Source organism: Anthonomus grandis, chromosome 18, assembly GCF_022605725.1.
Source record: "Anthonomus grandis grandis chromosome 18, icAntGran1.3, whole genome shotgun sequence".
Classification (NCBI taxonomy): Eukaryota; Metazoa; Arthropoda; class Insecta; order Coleoptera; family Curculionidae; genus Anthonomus; species Anthonomus grandis.
This window is the reverse complement of record NC_065563.1, coordinates 3,743,260-3,756,469: the sequence shown is the minus strand read 5'-3', so window position 1 is coordinate 3,756,469 and position 13,210 is coordinate 3,743,260. Positions and strand designations below refer to the sequence as shown.

The following is a 13,210-nucleotide window of genomic DNA, read 5'->3' as shown; positions in this document are numbered from 1 at the left end:
GATTTAGCAAGAGCTTACGGTGTGAGCTTAGTAACAATTTGGCGGGTCTTAAAGAAACACAAATTTGTGCCATATAAGTATCAACCAGTACAAACATTGTTGCCTGGCGATAACGAAAGAAGACTTGCTTTTTGCAACTGGTTACGTAATGCATATGAAGCTAATGATAATATTTTAAACCGTATGATTTGGAACGACGAAGCTAATTTTCCAAACAAGGGTATGTTTAACCGTAAAAATGTACACTATTGGTCCCAAGAAAATCTTTTCCTTACTGTTTCCAGAAATCCTCAAAATCAATTTAGTATAAACGTTTAGTGCGGCTTAACAGGAAGCCAAGTAATAGGACCTGTGTTTTACAATGGCACTTTGACTGGAAGGAGATATGTTGATCTCATATTATCTGGAGCGCTGGAAGATTATTTGGATAATGTTAACTTGGAGAGACGACAAAATGTCGACGAAAATCTATTTTCAACAGGATGGAGCACCTCCTCATCAATTAAATGATGTAAGAATATTACTTAATAGACTGTTTGACGATAAATGGATTGTGACACGTGGCCCGATTCGTTGGCCACCTAGGTCACCAGACCTAACCCCTCTAGATTTTTATTTTTGAGGTTACATTAAAAATGAAGTGTATAAAAAAAAAACCAGAACCGTTGATGAACTTCAAACATATATTAGGCAAGTAATTTGATCAATAGATAGAAGACCAATCTTAAAAGCTACTAGACGTGTGCTTAAGTGTGCTCAGAAATGTATTGAACAAGATGGCGATGTTTTTGCTCATTTATTGTAAATTAGTAGTTTTACTTGATGTTTTTTATTTCAAAGCCAACTCGCCTAAATTTGACAAAATTATTAATATCGCTATAACTTTGTTATTTTTAGGTTTAGGCTATTAGTGTAAATAAACTTTTTTATTAAGAAAATTATTATCTTTTGATTTGTGTAAAAATATACAGAAAACGCGATATTCAATTTTTTTTCAACAGAAAAAATCCTACTAGTTTTCTAATAAGACCCGAATATTTAAAAAACACTGATATAATACAAATCCAATATCGTAATCCTGCATACTACTTCTCTCTCGAAAAAGTGTATACGGGACCCAAAATAGCAGTAGCATTTGAGCAAAATATATTAACGGAGCAACAAAAAAACTCTTTCAGATTAAAGAGTTTTTCGTAGAAGCAGCCCCTCTACTATTGAGAGCATTGGTAATGTAGCAAAAGAATTTCCGCACGTAGCCTCTGATTTAAATACATTCGGGAGTATAGGCTTTTAAAAAATTTTGATATAGATTTTACCATGGATTCCACAGATTTCTGGAAAACACTGTGTCTAATAAAGAGAGGAGACCATTCTAAGATGTTTCCCGAATTGGTCAAGTTTGTTAAATCATTGCTTATTTTACCCCATAGCAGTGCATGTGTAGAAAGAGTTTTTAGTTGTTTAAATCTAAATAAAACTAAACTTAGGAATAAACTGGGTGAAACAACATTAAGTGGCATATTGCACACTAAAAGACTGATTAAGCCAAACAGTTGCTATAACTTTGATGTATCGAATAAAATATTATCACTACACAAAAATGAAATGTATAAATAAAATAAATTAATTTAGTTAGTTCTGTAAATTTAAGTAGATAATTTTTTTGTAATCAGATATCTTTATGTAAACTATATTTTAATATTGCGGAGGGTTGTTGGGTGGGGTCAGAAATAAAACAGAAACCTGTTTACCTAAATGTCGACGTTTCGACTTATATTAAGTCATCCTCAGGATACTGAAATGGATTCAAGTAATTACAGAGATAAAACAAAGTAATTTCTAGTACATAAAAAACACTATTAAAATAAATGTTCTTTAAGTTACAAAAATTAAAACAATAAAAAACAAAAACCACGACACAGTTAAAATTACATTCAGGTACAATCCGTTAAAAATTTTTTTTATAAAAAAAAAAGTATAAAATTAATTATTTTTTTTTATATACATTACACCTCTTACCAAAGTCTAGGTTTCTTAAGTTATACTTAAAACACATTTATAATAGGAGCGTAGAATTTTTTTTAACATGGGTTTAATTTGTAGGTGTTATTGTGGGCAAACTAGAATCAACAATAAGCCAAGAAACAAATGTTTTTATTCTTCCGAGCGTTTATAAGAAGATATAAACATTTGTTTCTTGGCTTATTGTTGATTCTAATTTGCCCACAATAACACCTACAAATTAAACCCATGTTAAAAATAATTCTACGCTCCTATTATAAATGTGTTTTAATTATAACTTAAGAAACCTAGACTTAGGTAAGAGGTGTAATGTATATAAAAAAAAAAAAATAATTTTATACTGTTTTTTTTTTATAAAAAATTTTTTTAATGGATTGTACCTGAATGTAATTTTAACTGTGTCGTTGTTTTTGTTTTTTGTTGTTTTAATTTTTGTAACTTAAAGAACATTTATTTTAATAGTGTTTTTTATGTACTCGAAATTACTTTGTTTTATCTCTGTAATTACTTGAATCCATTTCAGTTTTTATTTTCAATTTTTTTCCTAAAATCTTAAATCTGGTGATTTTCCAACTTGTGTAAACATAAATCGGTTTCCTTGATCGTATTTAACAAAATCGCAGTTAAATATTTAATTACAAGAATTATTTTCATTTTAGAGCGAATTTGCCCATTCCTACTATTGTATTTAATACATCACTAAGGTAATCTTAATATAACCGGGGATTCCCGGGATCCGCAAACGCTGTACTAAGCATTATGCAAACGCTGTTCATGGCTTAGCTTACCAGGTCGCGTCTCGTCTCTTGACTCTCGTACTCTCATTATTATAGCTGCAATTTTTGCATCGCTTTGTCTGTGTTGTGTTAAAATAATTCAATATTGCACGTGTTATACAAGAAGGTATGTAATTTTAAAAAATATATTTATGATTTTTGGCTATTTATTGAATTGTGTAATATTATATAGGTAGGTATTAATTAGCATTTTTTAAAAATTAATGTGCAAATTTAAATTTATTCTTGAGCTATACGTCATTTACTTTATAATAAATCTTTTAAGGTAGCAAGATGAGAAAATTTTTGAAATGTCTGGAAAAAAAATCTCCATCTGATGATCCTCAACCGTCGACTAGCCAGTCACCAGGTCAAACAGAACAGAAGCAAGATGAAATCCGTTGTAAAAAAAATTCTGACGACTCAGATTCGGCTTGTGATGTTGTTCCCCCTCGTGCTAAAAAGAAGCAATATGCCCACAAATACAATGCATCATGGGAGAAAATTAACGAATGAAAATCTTGGATTCGTAGTAGTAATAAGGGTGACATATATTTTTCTTGTAAGGTTTGTGATAAACATTTTATCGGCGGGATAGCGGCAGTAAAAAAATATGCAAATATTCGAAAAAACATATGACAAATATGTCTGCGTTAAAAAAACAACATGTACTTTCATCCACATCTTTTCAGCTTTCTGATAGTAGAGTTGTTAAAGAAAATGAAATTCGAATTGCAAGTTTTATTGCGGAGCATAATATTCCAATAATGGTATCAGATCATTTAGTAGAACTTATTAAGACCGTCTGCAATTCTAAAATGAATAATTTAAAAAAATAAACAAATTTCGAAAATGTCATGCGGAAGAACGTAAGAATGTACTGCTATTATAAACAATGTAACGGGCAAAAGTAGTTTTGACATTTTGGTAGAAAAGCTTAGATGTAACAAATTTTTTTTATTGGTGGATGAATCTACTGATAAATCCGCTATTAAAAACTTGGCAATGGTAGTACGTTTCAACGAACATTTTACTATTAAAAGATGAATTTCTATCACTTGTTCCTGTTAAAAATGCAACTGCCGAAGGTTTGTATAATTTTATAGTAGATTTTTTCAATGAACATGATATGCCTTACAAACAGAATTTAGTCGGTTTCGCGGCAGATGGCGCAAATGCAATGATGGGCAGAAATCATTCCCTTAAAACTCTACTAATAAAAAATATTCCGAATTTATTTGTAATTAAGTGTGTTTGCCATTCTTTTGCTTTGTGTGCGTCATATGCCTGCGAAAATATACCAAATTCCGTAGAGAAACTTGTAAGGAACATTTTTTCGTTCTTGCAATATAGTTATAAAAGCCAACAAGAATTTAAAAAATTTCTTACTATTAAGCCACATAAGCTCTTGCAACCCTCTCAAACAAGGTGGTTATCATTAAATGCTGTGGTTGTAAGAGTTATTGAGCAATTTGAAGCTCTAAAGCTGTATTTTAGAATAGAAGCATTTGAATCTTAATCTTTGGGAGCAAGTGAGCAACTTTCTGATCCCACGGCAAAATTATACTTATTTTTTCTAGAATATATTTTGCCAACGTTTACTAACTTAAATTTAGAGTTTCAAGCTGAAACCCCAAAACTTCATTTACTATATGAGAAAATAACTACCTCATATTAACTTTTACTGAGCTATTATATTAAACCGGAGTATTTAAAAAAAACTGAATTATTATAAAAAAGTTTGGCGTCAATAAAATATTCATTATTTCTAGACATTTTCGCTAACTATTTGCTTACACATTTACCGATTTCATTTTTTTACCGTTGAATAGAGAATTTTACGCTCCTTACTATGATGTATCACACGATGGGGGTTCCCATTTGACCTATTAAAATGAGGTTAGCTGGAGGTGAGGAGGTGATTGACAGAACTTCAGTAAATGCATAATTAAACGTCCCCCTGTATATCTAATTTGACGTGTTTTTTTTGTTTTTTTTAGAGAAGAAAGTTATTAAGGGTGGATTGTTTTGAAATGAAAGCACTGTATAATAATAATATGTATCACTGAATCATGTTTAAATAAAGCGACAAATAATTTAAAACATCTTAAAAACAATTATTACTGATTGAATAAAATCTGGTGAAAAATAATGTAAATCTGGCAACTTTTTTGGCTCCGACCTGGTAATTTTTTATTTTTTGACCTGGCAACACTGGTCGGGATGGGTTTCGGAGATGCGCGCTGAAACGGGATTGGGTATGGAGCGAATGAATTCGGCTCCGATCGGCGGCCTGGGTGCGCTGAGCCAGGATGGGGTTGGGAAATACGCGCCCCGGATACGAACGAACTTTTTGAAATTCCACCGATAAGGGGTGTTAGCGATATGATAAATATCGCATAGCGGCATAAAACTGATTAATTAATACGATTAAAAAAGTGCCTCTATATTATTTATATTTTGGTAGACATAACAACAAGGCGGGTCCATGCGAGACTGATACCCGAGAGGTGACTCGACTCAGTCTTACCGCTCGCTCTGCATCTAATACCCGGTTTACATGCAGCTCACTTCCACGGCAGTGAGCAGGGCAGTAGACAGGAAAGTTGGCAACGCGAGTATGTAAACACGTCGCTCGCGCTGCCGCTGCCTATGCCTGCCACTGCCCACTGCCGCTGCCGTACGCTCCCTTCGGTGGCGGTTTTTTGGACGGAAGTCAAAGGATAGACAGCACGAGCAGCAACGTCGTGTTTACATGATGCATGTGAATTACGAGAGGAACTAGGGGATTCACAGCATTTTGTCTGTTTTGTTCAGTTACTCAGTTGCGTGGAAGGTAGAGTAGCAGCACGTGGATTTTAATTTTTATTTCAATTTTCGTGTATGTGATAAACCTATGGAGTGGAGTAACGAAAAAATTTTATTATTTTTGGAGCTGTATGAAGCTGAGAGGTTGTTATGGGATACTTCACACATTAACCATAAAAAAACATATAGTCCACGATGCGTGGAAAAGAATCAGCAACGCGTCGAAACTCCAATACAAGATTTAAAAACAAAAAAATAATCGCTAATGGCAACGTTTCGGCCATTATTAAAAAAGAAAAAAGCTTCAATGAAGACAGGAGCGGGTGCTGATGAGGTGTTTAGGCCCATTTGGTTTGCTTTTGAGGCCATGGAGGGTTTCTTGGGAGCAGTGTATGATGTCGACGGTACAATAAATACCGAAGGAGAGGTAAGTTTATAGAAATAAATTATAAAAATAGTTACTGTTTTAAAAAATTTAATCTTTAAAAATTTTGGGTGTTTTTAAATTACAATTCAACATTATTGAAATAATCGGCAAATTCCGATCTAACTTGCATTGCGGTAGCTGGAGCTCGTCTGGCTACATGTGGTATATTTCTTATGGCAGATACACCTGTATTGTTGTCTCCAGGAGCCTTCAATAAGTACTCCGTCCTCAATGGCATCAAAAGTCCCTGGAGGGGTGTAGGAATTTCGAGAATGTTGGCTTCATCTTAAGAAGTTATGCAACAAAATACAAGTTAATGTTATTTTCGGTACCTTGCTTACATCTATTTCAATGGGTTTTTTAAATATTCTAAAGACAGATGTCAAGACACCGAAAGTATTTTCAACAATGACACGACTGCTTGAAAGTTTATAATTAAATGTTCTTTCTTTAGTGCCCATGTCATGATTTCCTGGAAAAGGTTTCATCACATTCTTATGTAATGCAAAAGCCCCATCGCCTAAAAACACATAAGGCGTAAAGTCGAAATTATACCCATTTGTAGTTACGCCATCCAGGTGAGAAAAAACGTATGGCGTAGATATTTTTGCCAATCAATATTAGGTTAGAAACTTTACCATCGCCTTCAGAAATTAATAGTCTGCTATGTATTTTTATACGTTCAGAAATTAACAAATGATTTATTTTAGCAGTATAAACTTGCGTGCATAGAAATCGGCCCACTGTAAACTTTTGACTTTAAATATTTTTTTTTTAAAAATTATCCATCAGATCAAAGAAACAAATATGCTGTTTGAAAGACAATTTAGGATCCTTTAATGTGAGTAGAAATTTATCAAGAAGGCTTATCGTTTATATGCGTAGCAACCGGTAAACAAATGAACCGTGTTTATGTGGTGATTGTAACGAATATAACAAATTTGTCAAATAATAAAATTATTGCGTTTGCAACTAAAATTTGCATATTATTCGTTTTTCATAACCTCAATAGTGTTCAAGTGTGTTAATTTAATGCATACTACACAACAAAAAGCCGCCCAAGTTATTGCTTTAATCGAAAATGGACTTAGTCAGCGAGCTGTTGCTAGACAATTGGATATGACTCGCGCAGCGGTTCGAAGAGTGTGCCAACGTTATGAGGAGATTGGATCTTTTCATAGGCGACTTGGAATAGGTAGGAAGCGATTTACAACCGCTCGTGATGACCGCTTTATTGTGTCAACAATATTAAGAAATCGTCACCTTAATGCCGTTCAAGTGCAACGACAGCTCCGCGAGGTGCGAGGAGTGTCTATTAGTCAGTGGACAGTGAGACGAAGACTGTAGGAAAATAACCTGACCCCTAAAACACCTGCGATTGGTCCAAAACTTACTCCACCTCATCGGCAAGCACGCCTGCGTTTTGCAAGGGATCATCTGAATTGGACGTTGGAACAATGGGGATCTGTTCTGTTCTCAGATGAGTCCAGAATATGCCTCCATGGTAGCGACCGAAAAAGGAAAGTGTACCGAAGACCAAGAGAGCGATTTGCAGATTGCTGCTTCGAAGAGCGAAGTGCTTATGGAGGTGGTTCCTGCATGATCTGGGGTGCAATTTCTATAGAAGCACGAACCGACCTTCAGTTCATTCGTAGGGGCGACCGTGTTCACGGAAGAAAAGGTTTAACGGCTGCTAGGTAGATCGATGAGATTTTAGCAATTCATGCGGTACCTTACGTCGACTACATTGGAGATGAATTTACCTTTATGCATGACAACGCAAGGCCGCACACCGCAAGAATCGTGCAAGATTACATTGCAGAAGTCGGTTTTCGGGTTATGGAGTGGCCAGCATACAGTCCTGACCTAAATCCGATCGAACATTTATTGGATGAGCTAAAACGAAGAATTCGAGATAGACTTCGTACCCCAAACTCGATCCCAGAGCTTATTGTTGCAGTAGAAGAAGAGTGGCTAAACATCCCACAAAAAACAATAGCAAACTTGATTAGATCTATGCCTAATCGTACGAGAGATGTTATTAGAGCGAGCCGCAGATGCAACAAAATTGAGCACAACAACGATCGCAAATATAAAGAGGAATGGGATAAAATCAGATCAGAATTACGCTGCTCATATATTTTCCAAGCAAAAGACCGCAAAAACCTCCGACTCCGACACATTTTCTATTGCTAACCATTGCTCTGGTGTATCTGGCAACTGAAGAAACAAACAAATAATAATTTAACAATAAAAGATATAAAGTAATCTAATGAGTATATAATAATAACTTATGTATGTATATTTTTCAGCCTCAAAAGACTGATGAAGTGGAATTAGTATCCCAGCATTCCCAAGATATGGGCGAAAATGAAGAAGAAAATGAAGTGGCTCCATTGCCGCCAATACGGGCTAATGAAGAAGAAAGGGCACAAGAAAATCCAAGGGCTCCAATCATTAGGGAAGAAAATGCAAGGACTGCAATCGCTAGGCCTTTGAAAAAAAAGCGCACAGCTGGTCAAGCTTATGACATAGATACGGCGCAAACGCAACTTAATGATAGCCTTAAAACGATTAACCATGTGTTGCAAACTAAAAGACAACAGGATAATTTAGACGATGACTGCGATTTATACGGCAGACTTTTGGCGACAAAATTTAAAAGATTATGTACAGAATATTTTTTTTGTCTTTTATTGGATACTCTTCCTGAAACTTGCAAATCTACTCCTTCCTATCCATCAGCTTCCAAGCCTACATCTGCATGGACATCCCACGATTCTCCTACCAATTCATCACATTCGATACATTCACCACATTCGCAACATTCACAGCTATCACCACATTCGCAACATTCACAGCCATCACCACATTCGCAACGTTCACAAAATTCACAACGATCACAGCATTCACAAAATTTACAACATTCACAAGAATCAGAACATTTGCTTTATTTAAAAAAAACACAATGTTCACAGTCACAAGTTTGCAATACTCACAACCTTCACAATATTATCCACGACCACCATATGCACCCAATTCCCAAATATCCATTCATACCCAAGTTAGACAAGATCCACTACAAAAACAACCTTACATGACTCTATATAGTCAGCCCCCTTCTTCTGCACCAAGTACCCAAAGTTTTGCTTTTTAGGTGGATGAAGAAACCCAGAGCATAATACAGAGTGCATTCGATAGCACAATGACAGAAGATAATTAACCTCGTTTTCTACATATTATATGTATATTTGACGTTAGACATAATCTATTTTGGTCACCTGTCAAAAAACCTGCTTACCACCAGTCAAACAATGGTTGCGACCTGCTATTTACATTGTTTGACGGGTGGAAAGCAGGTTTTTTGACAGGTGACCAAAATAAATTATGTCTGACGCCAACTATAATATAATGTATTACATATTTAAAATAAATAAACATGTTCCTAAATGATATGTATTTGTTTATTGCTTACCTTAATTTGGTCCTTTAAAATTGAATTCTTGAAAAAATAATAAAAAATAGAATGTTATCTTTCATTAACTCTTGCAATCTATTGAATGATAAATATCAATATGGCTTTATAAAGAACAGTAGTACACTTGGTGCGGTTGTGGATTTTGTAGACTGTATTTCAATGGCATTAGATAAACAACAAATAGTTATAGCTGTCTTCATAGACCTAAAAAAAGCCTTTGATGTAGTAAGCATAGACATTCTTTTAGACAAATTATTTAAAATGGGATTTAAAAATGTATTGTACAGCTTAATTAAAACATATTTGTATGACAGAAAACAGTACGTAAAGCTTGACAATATTATTAGTGAATGGTTATCTAACACCTACGGGGTACCACAGGGATCCGTTCTTGGACCTCTCTTATATATTCTTTATGTACTGAATCTCAAGTTAGCCAAGCTAAAAGCAAGATATTTTACCTTTGCAGATGACACTGTACTGGTATATGCTGGAACAGATGAAACTTCTTTAACACAACTTATTAATAATGACCTAAAATGTTATCTTAAATGGCTATTTTCAAATAAATTAAAAATTACCATTGAGAAAACCAAATACATGATATTCAAACAAAAAAATAAGTCAGTCAGCAATAATCTAAATATTAATATTAATACTGTAATATTAGAAAAAGTGTCGAATATTAAATATTTAGGTTTGCAAATAGATGAAAATTTAAATTGGTCACTACACTTAAACAAAATTTTTGATAAAACAGTTCTAATGCTATCTGCCTTATATAGGAGTAGAGATTATTTGTCTGAAAAAAGTAAATTTCAAATTTATAATGCCTTCTTTCTCACACATTTTAGGTACCTCTTGCCAGTATGGGGTATGTGCGGTGAAGTTAATTTTAATAAGGCTCAAATTTTGCAAAATAAAATTTTGAAAATTTTGTTTAATTTTGATTGGCTTACAAGTTCTAATACAATTTATTCAAATTTAAGTTTAAACAAATTAAAAGTGATATTGGAGATAGAACAATGTAAACTTGTATATAAAATTATAAACAACAGACAAAAAAGTAACATAAATATTATGTTTTACCATAATGTACATAATCATCAAACAAGATCACTAAATAATGTTTATCAAGTTTCTACAAGAACTAACATAGGTTTAAAAAATCTAATTACAGATGCAATTAAAACATTTAATAGTTTACCTCATTGTATAAAAGATATAAATAACTATAGATTTTTTGTTAAAAAATTAAAAGATTTAAAAAATGTTAATTAATTTATGTATAAAAAATTATAAGCAACATTGCAACATTTGTTTACTATAGATAATTAATTACTGTTTTGTTATTCTCGGGGCCAGTGTTTTCAAACACTGATTGGAGAAATTGTTAAAACTCGTTATACATTGTATTATTGTGGTTAAATAAATTGTTTCAAAAAAAAATTAATTGCTCCACAAACTTCAGGTACAATCAGCGAAATTGCTGCCGTTGAAACTTATGCTAAATAAATAATGTAAACTTTTGTAACTGTCCCCAGTGGCCAAATATCGCAATTATTGCCAAGCGAATTTTTGGTAGTATTGGAACCCTTATTTTAGTTTCTCTTTTGATCATGGGCTCAATTTTATTAAGCAGAAATTCAAAGTCTATTCGGGACATTCGGCAAAATTTAAAAAATTCTCCCGATTCCTCACATGCCAGATCATCAAAAAAGTTATTCATACTTGTAAAAAAACTGGAATAAATTTTTTCATTAGGGGAGTAAAAAATTACTTACAACGTTCTATTACGATGAATCGCTGTCATCCACCATCGTCTTTTTCGACGTCGACCTTTCTTTTCCATAGCATATCTTAACACATTTAAATAATTCTGTACATTTAAAACGCAAAGCGCTGTCACCACAAAAACATCTTCATCCTCCATACTGCCGCAGAATAATGCGCACAAATAATTCGGGTAGTGGCAGGTAGATGCGAGCTGCATGTAAATAGTTACTTGCTTATTTACTTTTAATTAAAATCTGCCTGGAATTATTGGGCCATGAAGTGGGCAGCGCAAGTAGCAGCGGCAGTGGCTGCATGTAAACCGGGTATAACGAATCATTTTTAAGATTATTTGTGTCTTGGTTTTATAATAATTATATTATATTAATCGCGCCCCTTGACCTCAAGAAAAACGGCGTGGCAATTGTGGGTTGCATGTACTATCAATTAGGCGAGGCTTCGGATTTTATTTTTGTGTATTGTGGGTTGCATTTACTATTATTGGAGGCCTTCTTCGACTTTTCTTTTATTTTTACGCGAGCAACGCCGCGGGCATTCAGCTAGTATGGTATATTCTCTTCCCTGCCAGGTAACGGGGCATCTGGTGGAAAATTAAGTGCATTTGTATTAAGTTTTTGCCACAACAGAGAGTTTTGAAAAATCCCTCCATCACTAATACGGCCTTGACCACCTATGTCAGCAAAAATAAATGTATAATTGCTGCCAACGAAAGCCATCAAAACTATGCTATAAGTTCCTTTATAGTTATAATATTTTGAACCACTATGTGCTGGACAATTTATTACGAAGTGATTGCCATCTATGGCTCCTACGCATCGAGGAAATTTTTTGCTGAATCCTTTTTCTACAGCCAACCATTGCTCTGGTGTCTCTGGCAACTAAAATAAAAGCAAACACTATTAATTTAAAGATATAAAATAATAAAACATAAAAAACATAATTAAATAGAGTAATCAAGGATTTTTTTTAGACTGAAAAATATGATGAGGACCCATCTATCACAAGAAATACCGAGAACCAAGAAATTCATGAAGAAGGAGAGGAAAAAGAAAAACAGGAAGAAGAATGTTTCAAAACTAAAAAAATAGCAGATTATAAAGGTGTAAGCACTCTGTAATGTAATGCTTCGAAAAAGAGGCGTGCGTGTCAAGTTTTTGACCCAGAAGTTGCACAAAAACAACTAAACGAGAGTTTTAAAACTCTAAATCAGGTTTTAAACCGAAAACAGGATCAAGAAGATGACTGCGATTTATACGGAAAACTCTAAGCAACAAAATTAAAAAGGTATACCATACCGCAAAGACAAAAAATAATAATAAAGAAAATAGATGTAATAATAATATGATATAATGTAATAAAAAAGAATAATGTCTTCTATTAGAAAACCCTTCTGAAACTTGTTTAGCTCCTTTTTCATGTAGTTCTGCTTCCAGGCCTTCATCGGTTTATACACCCCAAGATTCTCCCACTTATTCATACCATTCTCAAGCATCTGTGGTCTCACAATGACCGCAACCTTCTATCGATTCCCATTATCACCAAAATAAATCAGCCAATGCAGAAAATCCTCTCTTATCTCCCCTCCATATTCAAGCACAACAAACTCCACCGCCAAAAACTACTCACTCTTCTCAATATCAACCAACGAATCTAGATCCAAAAGCTAGATCAAGCAATATTGTGAAAAGTGCTTTTTTAGACGCTATTACCGAACAAAGTAATTTTTTTTAGACATTTAAATAACGAATAAATAAAAAATATTTCTTAAAAAAAAACTAATGTTTACTATTCTTTACCTTAATTTGTTCTTTTAAAACAATATTAATTGCTTTACAAACTTCAGATATGATCAACGAAATTGCTGCTGGTCAAACTTTAAATAAATAATGCAAACTTTGGTAACTG

General features: G+C 33.7%; 1 protein-coding gene and 1 long non-coding RNA gene across 2 annotated transcripts in view; both read right to left on the bottom strand.

Moving 5' to 3' along the window:
* LOC126747063 (uncharacterized) overlaps nt 1–11,653 on the bottom strand; it is a 135,041-nt gene extending 123,388 nt beyond the window's left edge. The window contains exon 1 of the mRNA XM_050455556.1: nt 11,296–11,653. Within this exon, the coding sequence (XP_050311513.1) occupies nt 11,296–11,504 (209 nt within the window). The 5' untranslated portion in view covers nt 11,505–11,653. The remainder of the gene's footprint in view (nt 1–11,295) is intronic.
* Nucleotides 9,563–10,068, bottom strand: LOC126746980 (uncharacterized). The gene is made up of 2 exons (XR_007664053.1): nt 9,973–10,068; nt 9,563–9,715 (listed from the first exon to the last, which is right to left on the bottom strand). It is a non-coding gene; the product is annotated as an uncharacterized LOC126746980 (long non-coding RNA).
* Nucleotides 11,654–13,210: the final 1,557 nt, after the last annotated feature.